Source organism: Corvus moneduloides, chromosome 3, assembly GCF_009650955.1.
Source record: "Corvus moneduloides isolate bCorMon1 chromosome 3, bCorMon1.pri, whole genome shotgun sequence".
Classification (NCBI taxonomy): domain Eukaryota; kingdom Metazoa; phylum Chordata; class Aves; order Passeriformes; family Corvidae; genus Corvus; species Corvus moneduloides.
Window position 1 is genome coordinate 118,022,359 of NC_045478.1, and position 19,027 is coordinate 118,041,385.

Consider the following 19,027-nt stretch of genomic DNA (forward strand, 5'->3'; position numbering starts at 1 on the left):
GCAGCTCCCTGGAGAGTCTGTTCGAGCCCCTGGGAGAGGAGCAGCAGCCCAGCCCTGTGCTCTGTGTCAGCCTTGCTGGAAGGGTGGTCACAGGGCCACCCTCAGCCTCTGGGTTACTCAGGGGGTAACTCAGAAATTATCCAGGGAGCTTTTGGATAGTTGATGCCAGTGCAGCACTGCCACTCTGGGACCTCTTACGTTACCTCTTGAGCCCATTTGCTCTATTCCAGGGGTGCACCATCTCCCTCGCTGTGGTCCTGGGTGTTTCAGTGGGAAGGGACACCCAGGGCCACTTGCTGGAACACTCAGTCATGTGAGCAGACCCCTCCTATGGAGCAAAGCAAGAGCTGGGCAGATGACTTAATTAACAGGATTTGCAGAGTTAACCCCATCAGTTCATTAAATATTCCTGGTCCTTCTTCCTGACCATGGATGTGCTGGGAAGCTGTATTTCCCCAGGGAAGAGCCTTTTTATGATCCCGGAGTGCCAGCTCGGATAGTTGTCTTAAAATGAATTCCAAGCAAGTGGCCTGACATCACTGGATAGGATTACTGACACCTGTTTAGTAAACAGCAAAATTACATCACATTTTTTCACCACCAGGCTGTTAAAAGGGAGCAGGAGAGCAGATGTAACCTCCAGAATGAATGGGAGAATTCATTAGGCTTCAAGGCCTTTAAACTCATCAGGGTTAAACAGTGATTTACCTCCCACCATAACTGTTAGCAAGTGATTTAGTGACAAGGGATTGACAAGGTACATTTCCCTGGAGGGCACAGTAAATAATTTTTTCATCCCGAAGTGTTTTTGCAGAAATGTTTATGTATTTGAGTATTCAAAGTTAGTTAATTTCCAGTACTTTGACAGAGGGCACTTCTTTTTTTTTTTTTCTCAATGACCAACAAAATCTTGTGTGAGTTCATCTCTTTTTACAGTAGTATTTGGTGAACTTTTCCTGCATGATCTAATCTCACAGTGGAAAACCAAATAAGAAGGTGTTGGTAAGCAGGAATGAGTTCACCAGCCTGCTCAGCTGGTGTTATGGCTGAAGACAATGCTCTCACATTCTGGAAACAGTACTTTTCCTTGGACTAGGAAACCACAGTGCTCATATGGAGCAAACCTCTGCCATGGGTGTCCTTAGGCAGACCATCAATATGACCTTAGCTGACTTTCAGACCCACTGTTTCTGTTGTCAATGGAAAAAAGAAACCCTCAGCTATTCAGGTTGTCTCACAGTATCTTTCCATTAGCATTTAAAGTTGCTCATTTCCACCTCTTAGAGTTCTCTGGGGTTTTTTCAGCTTGTTTTGGTGGGGGCTTGTTCAGGTATGAATGATAATGAGAAGCAACCATCAGACAAGAGGCACATTCCTCCAGACATCTTCCAAACGGCCCAGGGTAGTAGGATTTTGGTGTTCTGTGTAGTGCAAGCAAAGAGCCCAGCTCACAAAAAAAGAGGAAAAAAAAATAAATTCAAGGTTTTAGTGATCAAAACCTAGATTTGCATCAGGCAGCATGTCATTAGAGATGATCATACTTGTGTGGGGTTTTTCCGTTACTACTGAGCCGATTCAAAATGAAATATTTTGCTTTGAGGTGTTTTTCCATGATTTTTAGAGTTAACAAAGCGGAAATTTTCATGGAGAAATTTTTGGAGCTTTCCTCACTCCAAAATTTCTCCCAGTGGAGCATTTCCAGCAAGCTCTAGCTATTAATATACGTTAAAGCTAATGGTAGATTGAAGAGTATTTTAAATAGTCATGTCAAGTTTTCAATGCTTAATTAAACAGCTCTTTACTGTGTGCCCATTAAATTCGAGCAGTGCCACTCCAGCACTGATCTAAGGCTTTTAAATGACAAAGGGTTTGGCCTGCAGCTTGATTTGTGGTTTTTAGTAACTTTCCATGCCACTTTCCCTTTCAGAACTGCCTTGAACTTCAGAATTCAAACATTTTGGGTTTCCCTTTTCAGTTCCATTTTTCTACCTGCCCATGCTCCTGGCTAATATGTTAAGTCCTTTAGGAAAAGGACACGAATTCCCCTTCATTTCTGTTACTCATGGCACTGATTGGGGTTTGTTATCATTTCTGCCGATGTGTAGGCTATGCTGGTTTTGCCAGGATGTTGGCATAGCAGCTCTTCCCATTCCTGGCAAAGGATTTCAGCAGTTAATTTCTCTGAGTTACAATAGCAAGGAATTGGAAGATAGTAGTGGCTCAGGAAAGGGTCTCTTGCACATGGCTGGAGTTTTAGCTGTGGCAACAGCCTTTCTGAAAATAGTTGCCTTAAAACCTTGTGTGGATTCCATACGAAAACAACAGTCTCCCAGGGCAGGTCTGAAGCTCTTGAATGGCTTGAACAAAATGCAAGGAAAGTCTGATCTTGTTTAACTAATTTTAAAACATTTAATTCTCTCTAGGACTGGTTGTTGAATCAAATCAATAATTTTCTTGTATTACGTGAATGTCCTATTTTTTTTCTGAGTTTTGTGTGCAAGTTCAATGTTGGGGGTGGTGATTTTGTGGTGTCTTCCTGGGCAAAGAATTTGTGCATTGATTGTTTTGTGCATGTGCAGTAAGTTTTCCCATCCTGACATGACCACGCCATCCCATTATCCCGGTCTCATGTGGGATCTCTACATTTCCCACCCTTGTAATTGTTATCACACTCAACTGCTGCTGTTTCAGCCCACTCTGTCCAGGAGTGGAGGTGTAGGGGTTGTGCTGGAGGACATGGATTTCACGGGAGCTTTAGTGCTCCTGCAATATCTGTGCAGCAGGAATTTCCCTCTGTGAAATTCATCACCAACAACTCATTTCCACGGAAAGTTGCACTTCCAAGGGCCAGCCCCTGAATGTACCGAGATACCGACATCACTTTGCGGTGACTAAGCTCCTTTGAAAGCAGGATTTAGACCTTTTAAGCTGTGTAAGTGTTTCTGCAAATCACATGTTGGTTCATGAATTAACGGGTGCTGATGCTTTCTTTGGCAGTCACACTGATGGTCGTGTTCAGAAAGCTTCAGCCGGGTGTTTTCCAGTCCTCGCTAATATTTCGGGTCAGCAGTCATGTCTGTCAAGCCTATCCTGTAGCACTTGCAAGCCTGAGATACTTTGTACAATGTTAATGAGGATGGGAGAGGACTTTTCCTGTCCTGGGAACAGGCTTAGCATAATAGTTTTCTTGTGTCTGTGTAAGGTTTGTTCTGCCGACGGGGCGGAAAGGAAAAGGCCTCTGTAAAAATAGTGGCTTGATTTTGCTGCTCTCTCCACACACATCCCAGTGGCAAATGACTGCTCTCCAAGTGAAAGAAGAAAGTGAGAGAAGGGCCGAGGTAATTCAGAGATGGTGAGGGAGGCATTCCTCCTTCCATGAGGAATTCCTCCCCTGCCAGCCTGTCCAAATCCCTGCTGATACACAGTGTATCATGTTTTAATCCCCAAAGGCTTCCTGCACTGTGTTACTTGTGTAGGCTGGGATTTTTCCCCACCCACAAGAAGGAGGCAAGAAAACACAGGCTCCAGCTCTTACACAGTTTGGCTTTTCCCAAGAGTTTGGAGGTTTTGATGGGACAAACTTCCTGCTCTGTTGACAGCCCCTTATCTGCAGGGCAAGTGCTTGGGTGCCAGGAGAAGGAACTGGCAAGTGAATGCGAATCCCAGCACTGCCCAGAGTGGATGCTCCTGCTCAGCTGCCTTCTGTGGGTTATTCAATGGCTTGTTTCCCAAGTGGATAAAAGCACTATCAGTGTCACCCATGCAGGTATTGATGAGTACCTGTCCCATGGTAACTGGCCTGATTTGTTTTCCAAGGCAGACAAGCCCCAGAGTGAGGACTTTTGAAAGCCTCTGAGGGATTTAGCAACATGAGCTGATTTTCAGCAAGATTTGTGGTCCTCTAAAGAGCACCTGTGAAGATAAACAGAGATGACAAAGTGAATGAGGGCAAATATCCTTTCCAGTCCTGGACAGCTGTTCCAGCTGTGCACCCTGTGCTTTGGTTCTTGCCAAGACAGATGTTTCTGGTTTATGGAAGTCCATGGAATTCCCACCCAAACCCTATGCCCATGGTACTGTGAGGCTGCTTCCTATTGGTGGCCAGCCAAGAATCAGTAACCAATAATGAACAGCCAAAGTGAACAGTTCACTAACATCCCATAAGGTGTAATAGGTGAAATATCTAATAAACTTGTCAATAAAACAGGATTTATTTTCTCACTTTTTCTAAGGCAGATTAAAAAAGATAAGAACAAAAATGAAATGTCAGAAATTCTTCTCTTTACTCTATTTGCATTTTTGTCAAATATTTGAACCATATGTAAATTTTAGTTGACATTTTGGATATTCTCTTAACCAAGCTGGGAAAAATCATATCTGTTTTAAGCAAGTTGTTTCCTTTAATTGCTTGCTTTTAAAAATTGCACAAATTTATATTTTGAGAAATAGCAAGTGAAAAAGGGCAGAATTAACCTGATTTTAAAGGGAAAAAAAATAACCAGCTCACTTAAATATAGAATTGATATTATGTGTTTAGGAAATTGTTTAGATATATTTTTGCCTTAAAGATACAAATTTTATTTCTTAACTCTTTCATAAGAATGTAGTTACAATATGTTTGCAGTTACGTAGGATGGCAACCAGTTCATATCCCTGGAAGTTAAAATCCTGTGGCTGAATAACTTAATATTAGGTTTGCTCTTCATAGACATAAGTTTGGAAACCTGGGCCATAACTGCAGTGCAGCCAGGCTGTCACCTCCTTGTGCAGGACTTGGTGGCCCTGGCTCAGGCCATATCCACAGTTTCTCTGTACCTACACAGGCACAGTGTGGTGCCTGGCTGACTTCAATATAACCCGGGTCGTTGTCATTACAGGATTTAATGGTGCTTTTCACCTCACATGTAATTTCCAGCTCAGTTGCAGGCAGCAGTAGCAGGATTGAGCAATGGCTGAGGAGGCCTGCAGATCACACAAGCTAAAGGATGCTGGGTTTAAGATACAGGCATGCCTGTAAGTGAGAAAAGAAAGGAAAAAAAAAAAAAAGCCTAAGGAAACACCAAGCCTAGATTATTTGCTGTTTCTGGAGCAATATGGCAATGGAGCACCATAAATACCTGGAGTGTTTGCCACACTGCCTGCATCCATCAGGATTGGGCCTGTGTGTTTGGCTCTGGGGCTCTACATCTGCTCTGCCCTCCCTTCAGTGATTGGTCTATGACACAACCTGGTTTAATACAGCAGGGTTTGATTGTACTTATTTTTATAAAGCAAAAATTGTGCCATAAACAGGTCTCACTCCTTGCTGGTTCCAGCCACAGTCAAGCATTTGCTCAGCAATTGGCTCTGCTGCCTCTCAGCTCATTTTATCCAGCACTGCTGAGGTTCAGCGCTCGCCTGGGTTATACCAGGTCAGCTTTTCATTTCTTTCTTTTTCTTTTTCTTTCTTTCTTTCTTTCCCTCTCTCCTTTTTTTTTTTTTTTTTTTTTTTTTTTTTTTTAAATCAAAAAGATTTTTATTGGTGCTCTGGAAAAATAAACACAACACACTGCTGTGAGTTTTGTAAGTGAACCAATAAAAAATGAAATTCACTGATGGATTCTTTAATAGCAGCGAGTGAGCCCAGGTTCCAAATGGATTTTATATTGTGCCATTGTGTATAAACAACGTGCAATGTGATAGCCCTGGGCTGGGGGGGCTGCGCCGAGGGGAGCACCCCGAGGACAGGAAGCCCTTCCAGGCCTCTTGTTCCCTGTCCCAAGATGGTCAGGTGTGTTTTGGGATTAAATATGCTGAGGAAGGGGAGCTGCTGAGCCCAGGTGCCCTAAGCCTGCCTCAAGGCTTAGCAGTTGTGCTCAGTCCCGTTCAGTGTTGCCTTTAGCAACTGCTCCTGTCTGCTCCAGGTATTGCTTTCAGAGCCTCAGCAATTTTTATAAAAGCAGTTTTGAACACTTTTATTTAATGAAACAGTCCCAGAGAAAACATTCAGAGCAAGGTTTTCAATTCCATTTAGGAACCTCTAGGCAGGCGAAGGTGCCAGCTTGGACTCCTGAAAGCATCGTAGCTTTTTATATTCCCCATCATTTCTTTGAGGCCATTCCCAGGGCCTGGTGAGGATGAGGGACAGGCTCAGTCTGATTTCAGGGGGAAAATCCTTGGGACCAATGCAGAGCAACACCAGCACTTTGTACTGGGCCTTGTCTTTGGCCAGAAGGAGCCCCCAGGGAGCTGCTGTGCTCAGGGGCGCTCCTGCTTTCCCTGTGTTGGAAAAGGCACTTCTGCCTCCTACCAGGCACCAGGACGTGGAGCACAACAGTAAGTTCCTGAACATGTGTTGTCTGGCTCCAAAACAGAGAGATTTTTGTAGCCTTTAAAAACCAGTGTAAGATGTTGCTCCACAAAGTGCACTGGAAGCTGCAGAAAGCGCTGGCTGGCTGTTGGCAGGGCTGGTTTATAGGAAAATAACCGGGGTAAGTGCAGCTGTGAGTCCGTCTGTCAGTCCTGTGGTCCGAGGCTTGGCAGCATCGCCCTGAAGTGCAGTGTCAGGGCTTGTGTCTGTTCCCTCTCTTGGGTTTTCTTCCCCTATGTGTCTTGTGCTGAGAGGTGCTGGCAGGGAGCTGGAGGAGGCCTGGAGCAGCGCTGCCCATCCTCTCCAGCACACCGGGGAGCAGGTGTGAAGGGGAGAGGGATAGGCAAAGGGCAGTGTGCTGAGTGTGGCTGTGTCAGGTGGAGGAAAAGGGCTGTGAGAGAGGAGAGAGGCTCATCTCCCCCAGAGCATACTGCCAGGAAGAGCAGAGGGCCTTTGATTCCACAGCCCTGAGTGGCCCAAAGTTTGGGTTGTTATCTGCACTGCGTTTTGCTCAGGCTTGGTCTGAAAAAAATCCACAGAACAGCTGTGGGGCTGTGAAAATTATTTTCATCTGTTTGGCTTTTAAAAATGAATTTGCATCAATCTTTCCGTGGCTCCCTCCTACCCACACCCTCCCCTCTTGTCTCAGCTGTTCTTTCACAGAGGTGAAGCAGAGTTGGTCCAGGGAACATCCCCATCCTGCTCTTTTTCCGTGTCCTATGTCACACCCAGAAAATCCCAAGTGCGTTGCTGAGGTGGGAGCTGTGCACAGGCTCTAGCAGAGTGGTGACTCTCCTTCCGGGTGGGATGTCACAGCTGGTTTTGGTCCTTTTCAGTTTCCTCTCTGCAGGGAGGAAAGCAGGGAATTTGTTGAAGACTTGCTGATGCTGCAAGCGAGAAGAGATGGGGGAAGCTGGTGCTGCATCTTCTACTTCCATCTCCCTTGTTAGCAACGAGATCCAAACAATGCCCAGAGGAATTTGTCAGGTCCGGTCCTCAGGAGATGTTTTTGGGATCCATTCTGCCTCGATGGGGTGATGTATGAGCGCTGGTGTGTTACATTCCTTCCTCTGCAGCACCCTGGGGCTGTCCAGTATCTTTCTAAAGGAAGCTTCTTGTGGCTTTGCATTATTTCACAGCAGTTATTTATCTTTTAACAGCTTATTTTTCTTTGTGCCCTTAACCCAGCGAGAGTAGAGCTCTTCTCCCAGGCTCCTGTTAAAGCTGGCTCCGTGTGCATGTGTGTTTACATGTGTGTTGCACATAAATAATCCCAGCCTGGAGAGGTTCTGCTGGCTTCAGGCAAAGCTGTGTTTTTGCTCATGGCATTATTGAAATTCATCTCCTGTGGACTGTAATTCCTAGGGAGGGAAGAGAAAAATAGTATCAGGTGTTCTTTTTTTTTTTTTTTTTTTTTTTCCTTGTTAGAAGACTATTTAATCTTTGTTGTAGGGTGAGAAGGTGAAGCACCAGACCTCAAAGTAGGCTGCAATAGGATCCTGGCAAACTTCCCACGTTATAAACTCTGTCCATAGGCAACACTCGTTTTGTGCCAAGTTTGCTTAGCTAAAAATGATTGGGCCCGAGTTTCAAAAGTAGATATTTGGCAACAACCAGCACTGTATTATTTTTGTCCTAGCAAGGAAAGAATCAGATTGTGAATGACAAGGGAAAAATTGTTGGGGCAGCTCCTTCTGGGCAAATGGAGGTGACTTCATTTTGGTAGTACTGACCTCCCTTGTAAAGTGGTTTTCTGTCCCCAGATGAGATGTGTGAGGTGACAACCTGGTATTGCTATCACAGGGCAGGACGAGTAGCAAGCTCGTATTCTTTGTGCCACACTCATCACCCTGCTCTCTAGGATCAGTTGAAGTCTGTGGAATTGTGCCAATTTTCCTTGGCTTATCTGTCTTCCTATCTTGTTTCTGAATTAGAGGAAGTAAATGATCCTTTTGTTTTGGTCTCCGCTTTCTTTGGGAAATGTTAAAGAAGGGTTTGGATTGCAGTGGAGCTGCATCATCGCCAGGGAACCAGATGGTGGATGGGGGACCTGGAGGCAATTTAGGGGCTCGGAGCTGATGCCTGGCTGGATGGGCGCTGGGGTTCATCAAACGGGGATTTCTTGCCTGCCCACATCAGTGCAGGGCTCCAGCTTTGCAGGCCTCCCCTGAGCCAGAGCTCTGGAAGCAGAGGAATCAGGCTCAACTCCCTTGCTCTCCCCACAGCAGCACCTGTCTATGATGTTCAGCAGGCTCCAAGAATTGTGATCTAATTAATTATATGTTATCTCTAGCCTGCCTTCGCAAGTGCTTTTATTTACTTATTAAAATAGATGAACAAGAGGAATAAATAAGTAGTAGGTGCTGGCCCTTACCCCACATCACCCTCGGGTTATGCCATCTTCTAAAGCATTGAGTACAAATCTCTGTCAGAGAACCTGTTGCCAGGCTTCCCTGGAGTGATAGGTGAGCTAGGGCAAGGAATTGGGAAGCAGGATAAATTAGCTCCAAGTTTCCGTGGCAAGATTGCTCCCAGTACCAGAACCAGGCAGTCTGAAAGGAACTGATGTGCCCCGTCACTGCTCACATTGCTGAACAAGGCACTTCCAGTTGTGGTTTCTCCTTATTCCTAGTAATAAATGATGTTCCCAGGATGCCAGCATGTTTTGATCGATGCTGGGAGCTTTCCCACTGCCTTGAGTGGGAGTTTACTCTCAATGTATGGAAAGGGAGATGAAGGCCAAGGCTTTCCATGCCTGGAGATGTGGGTTCCTTTAATTTTAAGGCACCAAAAACCCAGCTCTTTCAAGAGGCACGACCTGGGGGAGGGAAGGCAGTTGTTCAAGTTTTGTTAAAACCTCATCCTGCTGTAGGGTCTCAAGTCTGGCATTCAAAATCATTAGCACTCTTTAAATTTGGCCTAAAAATCCCTATGAAAAGTTACAGCACGTGCTGAGTAACTACTTTTCACAATGTAATAACTTGGCCCTTTCAAAGAGTAGGTTTTAGAAGCACATATTACTGACTAAAGGCTTGCCAAATTTCTTTTTTCCTTTCCAAGCTCCACGTAATGATTCATGGAGACCCATCGATTTTGTTTCTAATAAGGTGCTGTTCTCGTGTACGTGAAACTGAGGGGAAACAGAGCGATGTTTTGAAGAAATATGTTTTGTCTAGGAGCTGAGGCATCCAAAGCAACACAAGAAAAGCATTTTGAGATTAAAAAACCCCATGTGGTGTTACGTTAAAAATGGAATTTTAATGTGAATTTAGCATTTGCAGAAGTTTAGGGCTGATTGCACCGAGGTCTAATATGCTCTAAACGAAAGTAAATGAACCAAGTATTTGCTAGCATGTGTGTGTACACAGCACTCATCTGACACTAACAGAGGGCTGGGCCCACTGATGGGAGTCAGGGAGTTCTCAACCAGTGAGTTCATTCATGGTTTGTTCATTAGTAAGAAGTTATTCATTAATAAAATCACTGCAGCTTCTGATAGACCCAAGGACCTGCCCACCCTGAATGAGGATGGCAGCACTGCTCCTTGGTGCCAGTTCCTGGCAGCACTTACCTGCTGGGGTGTTTCTTGGAGGCATCAAGTGTTGGAGCATTGCATCCCTATGGATCAGATTTGTCTGCTCACCCAGGCTGAGTTTGGTGCTCAAAAAGACCATCCAGAAGCACAGCAGGGCCACAACTCCGGGAAAGGCAAAGTTCAAAAATCCTTTCTAGCTTCTGTGTGAACCAGCCGTGGCTGGGGCAGAGAAAAACTCTCCTCTCTCCCTGTGCCTTTTCTGATCCTCTGAAAGTGATTACTTGATCCAACATCTCAGCTTATCATCTCTTCCTCATTCCTTGCAAGGTTCTGTTAACAAAACCTGACCCGAAGCTGTGCAGCTCCCTCCTCCCTGCAGTCTGCAAAAGGCCAAGTCTACCTCTCTAACCATCTTTTTTTGTGAAGTCTGTGACCAGCCAGGCAGTTTACTTCAGGTTATGATCAGATTCCAAGCCACAGTGTGAAAATGTCAAAGGTCCCTGGAAAATATGTAATTACATTTTGGATTTGGAGGAAACAATTAATGAAATGGAATTTCTTGGCCCTTCACTCAGTCGGATGATATGTAGTGGCTTGCCTGTGAGCAGAAGTCTGAGTACACTTATGGCACAGAACAGTTTTTATCATTTTAAACCTTAATTATATAGGCTGTAATTAAGCTATATACAAAATGTCTGGTTCTTTGAAGTATATTAATTTTGGGGAAGTTCTCAAGCACCCAGTAGCTGCCGAACAATCATGAAAGAAGACAAGGCTTGAATAATGATGACAGTTGCAAGCCACAAATAATAGGAACAACCTTTCCAAAACAAAGGGTTTCAGATTTTCCAAAAGTATGAGCATTATTATTTGTGTGTATTTGCAATTTGTACATGCCTTGGAGGGACTAACCTCAACTATAGTGCTCAAAATAATTGCGGGATGACATAAATGGGCACTTCTCTGTTGAGGCAATCACTTCTCTTGCAGCACGCCAGTTTTTGTTTACTTTTTAAATAAAAAACCATCATCTCTGTCTAAGTCTGCAATAATCACGACATGATATGGGGCATAAATTAATTTGGCTTTTTTTTAAGGGGAGATTGGTTTTCAGAAGGCGTTTCATGCATGTACGGATGGTTGAGGGGCTCAGGTGTGGCTGCCTGTTGCTGTTTGTCTGTACAGTACCTAGCAAGAGTGATGTTGCTGTGAGTGAAACAAACATCTCTAGTGAATTCAGCATTGGAAACAAAAATATCTTCTCTGTTGTTTCAGCCTTTACTGTGTGGTCTGTATTTTAATAATGAGTTCCCCCACAACGATTTCATGCTCAGGTCTATCTGCAGTTGGAGATGAAGGTTTTAATTACTTCGTTTAAAGGTGTGAGCTTTAAAATAAACACAACTGTCCCTGGGAATTTTAACTATTTCATGTTCTCTTGGCTTGTGGCTGTGGCACATCTGGTGGGTCACCACGCCTGGCCCAGAGTCAGGATTTCAGTGTCTCAGTTTTCTCTGTCACCTGCTGCCCTCGGGTGCCAGCACCCACCCAAGCACATCTTCCTTTTGAGCCTGGCTGACACCAGAGCTTTGCAGTCCCACAGATCTGCTCACAGAAGAAATGAGATGTGTTTCTCCTGTGCCACTTCAGGCAAAATCCTCAAGCTTACCTTGTGTGACAAACAAAGATGGTTTGCAGGCTCTTGAAGGACTCCCCCTGTGTGAAGAAGCTTTCCAAATATGCCCAGGGTCCTTCCAGGGATTCAGTTTCCTGTCATCAACCCTCGTTGTGGAGCCTTCTCTTTACCTGCTTTTCTCCAGAAAGGCTGATTCAAAATAACTTGTTTTCATTTGACTTCCTCAGAAACTACAGGAAAAGTTTGGTTTAGCTGTGGCTTTATAAATAGCTCCCACTGTAAAAGATTTTTAGTCCAATGGGGATCTCCTTATAACTGAAGCAAGGTATGGAGTGGGGAATCATTCCCTTTCCCTTCTGTCTGTGGAAACCATCGCTCTCCTGCTTGCTCACAGCAACAGGGAAGTTAATGGACTGGCTTTCTCAGGCACATCTCCTAAAGGCAAGTTATAGCCTGGAAATTGGCTGTCAAGCCAATAAAATCACGTGGTTGCGTTTCACCTTTTTGTATTTACCAGGCTTAGAAACAGAGAGAAACCTGGAGAAATGGAAAACTCTGCATTTTAGAAACAGCCATTTATGTCTTGTTATTTTTCTTTCTTCCTTTCTAAGGGAATTTTCTGGGGCCTGCCTTGATGTAGGAAAGGCAAAATCCTACCCAAGACTTTGACTTTAGACTAGAACGGGGAGATGTTGGGAATACTTATGGTATCTCAGGTCATTGCCTTAATCTGCACACCTCCAAAGTGGAGGAATATTCTCAAAGCAGCAACTTAAACGATCTGTTCGTCCAGAGGTGCCCTTTAGGCATAATTCCATGGATTTCAAACCCATGCATGTTACCTTTAATGCAAGGAAGTCTGCAGGACCACGCTGGAGGTTTATTGTATATGGAGTCACATCAGGGCAGCTGTCTGCATGTGATCCAAGTAGGAATGCACTTTGTTTCCAATTACAGACAATGAGCAATTAATGCCCTCAAATGGAATGAAAAGGAGAGGCTATTTGCAAAACCCCTGCTTTTTTCTCTCCTTATAACCCATAAATCACTTTTTAAAAAATTGAGGAACAATTCAAGAATTGCCCAGAAGCTGGAGGAGATTAATAAAAATGGGTCTGTGTGCATTGCAACAACCCTCTTGTTTTCATGGCAGCGAGCAGAAATTCTCCAAGCCGGGTCCATGTCCACCAGCGGCATCCTGCCATGTGCCACTGGGGCTGCAGCAACTAATCCAGTCTTTTAGAGGAGTGTATAAAAATCTAAACCTTTTTAGTTCCCTTCCTAATTGGATTTATGTAATTTTAGTTTCAGTGGGGGAGGTTTTGAAAGGGGCAAATAGAAGCCAAGCACCCGTTTTTTTTCATATTTTTAATTGCCTCCAGTATGTTGTTACTTCCAGAGGTAAAACCCAAGCTTAAAGTCTCGCTGTGCCAGGAATGTTGAACAGCACAGTTAAAGCAGTGGTGCTGCAGGAGCCTGGACTGTCTGTGGACATAGGGCAGACAAGGCTCTCAGGTACAGGTAATCTTCTTTGTTAGGTACAGCTGGAACAGTTTTGGGCACACAGACCCACACGGAAGAGTTTTGTGTGCCTGAAAATGGGATTATTTTTTCCAGCCGTTATAGCTCATCTAATTAAGGTTTGTGGGCAGAGTTACCTTCTTGCTCTGGCAAACAGAAAGCAAGAGCAAATAATACATTTTAAAACATTAGGAAATACTTAGCTGGACAGTCCATATTTCTGGCCTACAGAATTTCTTTAGATGTTGAAGTGCAAAGTTTATAACAGCATTTGACTATGGAGCCCCATCCAGCAATTGCCTCTGTGGTCTTGCTTCCAGATGGGAATTTATCAGCCTGTGGCAGGGAATCCTGGGCCATTGGTTGGTTGTTCTCATCACTGCATATCCCCATCTCCATCTGAATGTGTCTGGTTTCACCTCCAACCTCTGCCTCTCCCCTATCCCACTGCCAAGGATTAGTGCAATGCCATCTTCAGCCGGGGAGCTGAGCCTGTGAAAACTTAAAACAGAATGTGTGCACTGCCTTTCTGGGGAGGAAAATAGGGTTCTGCTATCTTAATTTTCCCTGCTTTCTTAATTTTCCTGTATGTTTCTTGTCATTTTTACAGAATGGCAGAAACTTAACATGGCTTCTCAAACTCCTGATCTCAGCTTAGAGCGGATCTTGATTAAAAACAGTGCTGGTGCTTAGGAAGGAATAACTATTTCTAATGGCTCTAGAGCAGATTAATTCAGGATTTTTGCAAAGACTTGAAGGACAGGTTGCTGACTCCACTGAGTAGGAGACTTGGAAGTGATTTTTCTGTGAGATGGCAGCTTGTGTGCAGGACAGAGGGATTCTTGGCATGTGGAAACCTAGTATTGGATCTATCCTTAGTGATCTCAGAGCTGGAAAAGAACAAGCAGAGAATACAAGTTCACAGGGACTGTCCAAGTTGGGTAAGTTTTTTTCGAAGCGTGCTGTGGTTGGAAAATGCTGATGTGTCAAATCTGAGATATCTTACAAGAAAAAGGTCAGTTTTAGTCAATTTTTCATCTGAAGAAAAAGCAAGGTAACAAAGCCCATAATTGTCAAACAAAATTTTCTTGCATTTTTCAGATAAACGTTACGGCTTTCCTGTCTAAAACAATATGGTGTGTAAAACATTTCGTTCTCACTGTAATAAAAATAGTGGAAAACGGTTGTGTGTCCAAATCCGAAGGAAACATTACAGAAATGAAACCTTTCAGTTATTCTAAATTATTTCTCAAACTTCCACAGCGCACAAAATTGCCAAGGTGGGGGTGGAGCTGTCACTCATAGCAGCCAAGTACCCTCGAAATTGGCGAGTGGGGTTGAGGCAGGATGGACCTTCAGAGGCAATTCCTCTCTGTTGTATCTGGGGGGATCGGTGAGCCTTGTTCCCAGCAGGAACCGCCGCAATGTGCACAAAACTCAGCTTTGCAGGGGGGTTCTCTCTTTCTCCATGTCTAGATCACCAGGAAAGAGGTGTTTGTGTTCCACTGATAACCTGGGAAATCAACAGCTCTTGATCTGAGCCTAAAAAAGTAAAGGTTAAGTAAAATGGTTGGAGGGGAAGAGCGTGTTGTGGGTTTTGTTTGCTTGCTTTTTTAACGCCAAATTTAGTTAGGACGGACACTTAGTGGTTGTCTTAAGGGAAAATGGTCTGTCAGAATATCTCAGGAACATTGTTTCACTGTAATCAGTTACACGAGCTTAATAGCTAGAAGTTGTTTCAATATTACACTTTTTATTTAAATAGTAAAGCCATATGTGAGTGGGATAGCAGCATGAGGAGATAATTCAGTGCAGTGAACTGTTACATTGTTGTGGAATTAGATTAAGCCATAAATAAACACTACTTTGTCTTTAAGTTAGAAAATCGTTCCCATCCAAACAGCCTCCACAGACATTTTCCACCTGTTAGAGGACGTGTAGTATTGGGAGTCTTTCATAACAGTGGAAACTGGCTCAAACTTTCAACGGGTTTGTAAAAAATAAACCGGCCTTGATTTATGAGTTGAACTATGACAGGGAACATGTAAGCAAATAAAAACAATGAACTGAGAAAAAAGCAAATATACTGTTGATTTGGCACCGCATGAATCATGAAGGCAAATCTGAGAGGAATAGGAGGAATGAGCTTCAGAGTGATGGATTGGGAAAAGGGATCTGATCCCTGGGTAATGAAATGTGAGGGGGTCTTGCCTTATGCTGTTGACCCAGAGGTAGCCTGGAGGAGAGTGATTCCTTCTGACTATACAGTGTTAGTTAAAACAATCCCCTGGGCTCAAATATCAGCTATTAAAATAAATTCAGGAGACAGAGGAAGCGATGTTTATAAGTTGGAAGTTTGAGCTGCTTTTTAAACAATTGTGGATCTACAGATTCTGAATTGGAAACGTGATACGGCGGGAAGAGGGCAAGAGGAAATGACAAGAGGGTAAACTGGGGGTGAGGTGGTAAAGAGCATGGAATTGAGAGGGATAGCAGTCTTTTGAGGGTGGAGGGAAGAGGAATTCTCACAGGGCCAAGCAGAGAAACCCCCTACATATATTCTTGCTTCGCCTCTTCCGTTCGAGGTGCCGTGGCTGTATATGAAGATGCCAGAGAAACTCAGACATCCCAAAGACAACAAGGGCACATCTGGGTGTGTTTGGATTTGCAACCATAATTATGAGAGTTGGTCACTTTTTTCAACAGAACATTTTTCCTCCAGGAACGATTTGCATTGAAACTGAGGTCTTCTGTGGAAAAATGGATGTGGCTTAGTTCTGGGGAGAAAAAAAAAGTTGAACTATTTATTTAATCAGTAATAAGACCAAGGATGTTAATCATCTTAATAGAACTCCTTCAATTTAGTTGCAGCAGCAGCAATACCACTCCCAAAAGAAATCTTTAGCAACAAAAGAAATTTTTTAGTTGACCACTGACCAATTTTGGGTTTGGAACAAGAGCATTTTTTATGATAGTGACATTTCCCTTAAGTAATCGCTTGAGTTTCTGCATTTCTCCAGAGCATTATTGGAAAACTGAAACTCTAATTTGGGTAGCAGCGTGACCCAAACATTGTGGCAAAGCACTCAGAATGGTTTTGCCTCTGCTCTCTTGCATTACTGTGTGATACTAAAACAAGATGCTTTTCCTGCTGTACCTATTTCTTTAGCCTGGAATTTGGTTAAAACAGAGGATTTCTTTCCTACTGAATGAATGTTACACAGAACTGGTCTTGTTTTGGTTTCTACCTACCATAGTTATTTATAAGTTTGTTACAGAAGTTATAAAAATGTAACTAGGAAATGCTATTGGTGAGTCTCTAGCAGGTGGATTTGGATGTTATTCACAATCATACAGTGAGCCTCCATGCCACAGCTTCCTTTTTCTTCTCCTTGTGCTGCTGGAGGTGTCCCGCGGCTTTTCCAAGTGACCTTTCACCATTTAAGTTCTTGCTTGTGTCTGATAATGACACAAGCAAATCCCCATCTGTTCCCATGCACATCCCTATTGGGTCTTTTCTTGTACTTAGTATTTCCACAGAGCTGCTCCAGTAGGAGAGTCTCATGCTGAGACTGTTCCTCTGCGATTTACGAGCAGGATTGGTGCCTGGAATTTCCCAAAGTGCCAGTGAAAGACAGGCTCAGGGACCTCTTGTATACAATTCTGAAAAAAACAAACGTGAAAGGCAATGAAATCTGAGCTCGGGCTTTCAGAGACAACTTGACAAGTCAATTGCCCTGTTAGGAGTTGACAACAGTGACCCTGATAGTAGAAATGATCCGTTTCCTCTGGTTTAATTTATCACCAGCAGGATTCTGAGTAGCTGCTCAGTAGCACAATTTTCAGATACTGATACAGCATCAATCCCAAATGGGACATTTTGTGAAGGGAGAGTTTACTTACATTCAGAAAAAAACCCACAACCCAGAACCAATCCCCAGGAAAAAAAAAGTGCCCCAGGAATGTTCAACATGTTTATTGTTAAGGGCTGAACCTGATCTATGTGAAGCCTCGCGTTTTAAAATTCCTTACCCAATATTGGATGCTGGTCCATGGTGTTGCTCTTTTTCCTTAGGCATTTCAGTGTTCTCAAATAATTTCAGTCTAGAGATGTCGGGAGCAGTGTTCTCAGTCATTCAGAATTAAAGGTGAACAAAAAAAGTCCTTACAACATATGTCTGGGGAAGAACACAAATAGAAGAATTTGAATTTACTTCAGTAGCATACACAGTCTACTTTTTTCCATTTCAAAAACACTGACAGGAAAGATGTTTGGGTTTGGGGGCCCATTCATGAAGCTCAGATGTTTTGTGGCAGTATTTTCAGCAATGTCACAAGAAGTACTTTTGCAGGGATGCTGTGTTCTCAAGATCCCAGGGACAACCACTGGAAGAGGAAAAAAATAGAGGAAAAGCAAATTTAGAAAAATGTACTTAAATATTTTCATTTTATACCTTTTTATTTTAATCTGAAATTTGATAAATCAGCCACCAATGAAAAATTTTAAATCCAAACTTTGGTCCTGCCTGGTGCATCTCCCGCATCTCTCCTGTTTTGGATACCACTTTCTTCCTGTCACTAATCCAGAAGATATTTCACGGGTGAGAAGCTGAGCCCCAAGGACGGCAGGAGGGCAGAGGTGGTTTAGAGCTTTATGGTCTTAAACTGGGAGCCTGTGCTCCCTATGCAGTCAGGGAGTGCAGCTCTCCTGGAAGTGCTTTGGTTCCCCTCAGCCCATCTCACTCCTCTGGCTCTAATGGAAGCCTGAGCTCTTTAATAGAGCCATTGAAATTCGATGTTTTGAGTTAGGTGGGTGAATTTCCCCCCCCTGGAGCAGCACGTTCAGATTTATACAGGAAGTCTGTGGCAGAGGCAAGAATTGAACCCAGCTTTTCTGTGACTATCTTTTTATTCCCAAGCTTCCAGTTAAACTGTAATCCATCTTGAACCACTTACTGGAAATAGTTCCCTAAAAATAAATTGAAAGTCTAAGTGATCAGGAAGTTTACCTAAACTTCAGAGGCAGGTTAATATGAGAGTACTTTGGACTGACTCCTTGGAATGGCTCTTCTTGGAGAGGGCAGAGCATTACGGGTGCTCTCCACTCCTCCATGGAATTGCCTCGTTAGTCTGCTCCTGGAGATCAGTTGTTCCTACCAGATACATCCTTCCAATTCTTACGAAAAAACCGGCATCAGTGAGATTTGGGCTACTGATTAAAAAATGGAAATAGAGGGTCTCAGACAGGAAAGGGACACTTTGCAGAAAGTACTGAAAAGCATCTTATCCCAGCATATTGCAAACTTGGATTTAGTTATCCAGGAGCTGTAGGAAGGGACATTCCCAGCTCCCTGCAGCCAGCAGGAGGGTGATGCTTCTCACCAAGCCCTCATGACCAGGAGGGAGGTTTGCAGCCTGTCCTGCTCTTCCTCTGGCAGGGCTGAGTGGGGGCCAATTTCCAAGGCAGCATTTTATGTCACTGGCATTATCCATAAGTGGCTTTGGAGCGGGTTTGCTGGGAGAAATTAGCCCATGTCAGAAGACTGACAAACCTGAGAAGTAATTTGGCCTCTTATATTTGAGCCAAATTACTGCTGAGCACAATACGTGTGCTGCTAACGAAGATGAGACTGTTAAAAAAGGTGACAGGACAAAAGTTAACAGACAGAACTAAACTGTTACAATTTTGACAGTTTAGGGTTTTTTTAAAAAAACCCTCAGCTTGCTGTAGTCTTGGAGCAGCTGCAGGGAGGAGGGTAGGAGCAGCAGAACAACCTGCTCTGATGTGGAAGGGACTGGGTTGCAAACGTAGTTTAGGTGACAAGATTATGATAATGCTTTTTAATGTATTTATTACACGTATATAGAGATATATTTTTGTGCACATGTGTGGGTGCAATTTAGTAAAATTATTGAATGTGAAAATATACAAAAGAGTTTAAATTCCAGTAGGGTCACTAATTTCATTGCATTTTGTGGTTTCTGT

The 19,027-nt window shown here is 43.6% G+C and overlaps 1 protein-coding gene and 1 long non-coding RNA gene across 6 annotated transcripts in view; one reads left to right on the top strand and one right to left on the bottom strand.

The window, feature by feature from the left end:
- The window catches only part of LOC116441618, a 158,345-nt gene that overhangs the window by 92,201 nt on the left and 47,117 nt on the right, over positions 1-19,027 (top strand). The gene's annotated exons all lie outside the window — the stretch shown is intronic.
- BMP2 (bone morphogenetic protein 2) overlaps positions 14,773-19,027 on the bottom strand; it is a 122,561-nt gene continuing 118,306 nt past the window's right edge. Inside the window, exons 5-6 of one of the 2 annotated variants that reach the window (XR_004239177.1) lie at positions 17,074-17,427; positions 14,773-15,818 (exon numbers count right to left, since the gene is read on the bottom strand). Coding sequence is in view for 1 of the 2 variants with exons in the window: in XM_032103723.1 (XP_031959614.1) it covers positions 17,373-17,427 (55 nt within the window). In the remaining variant the exon portion in view is untranslated. Of the gene's footprint in view, positions 15,819-15,852; positions 17,428-19,027 lie in introns of those variants that run through there. The other variant, XM_032103723.1, reaches the window with a different exon arrangement.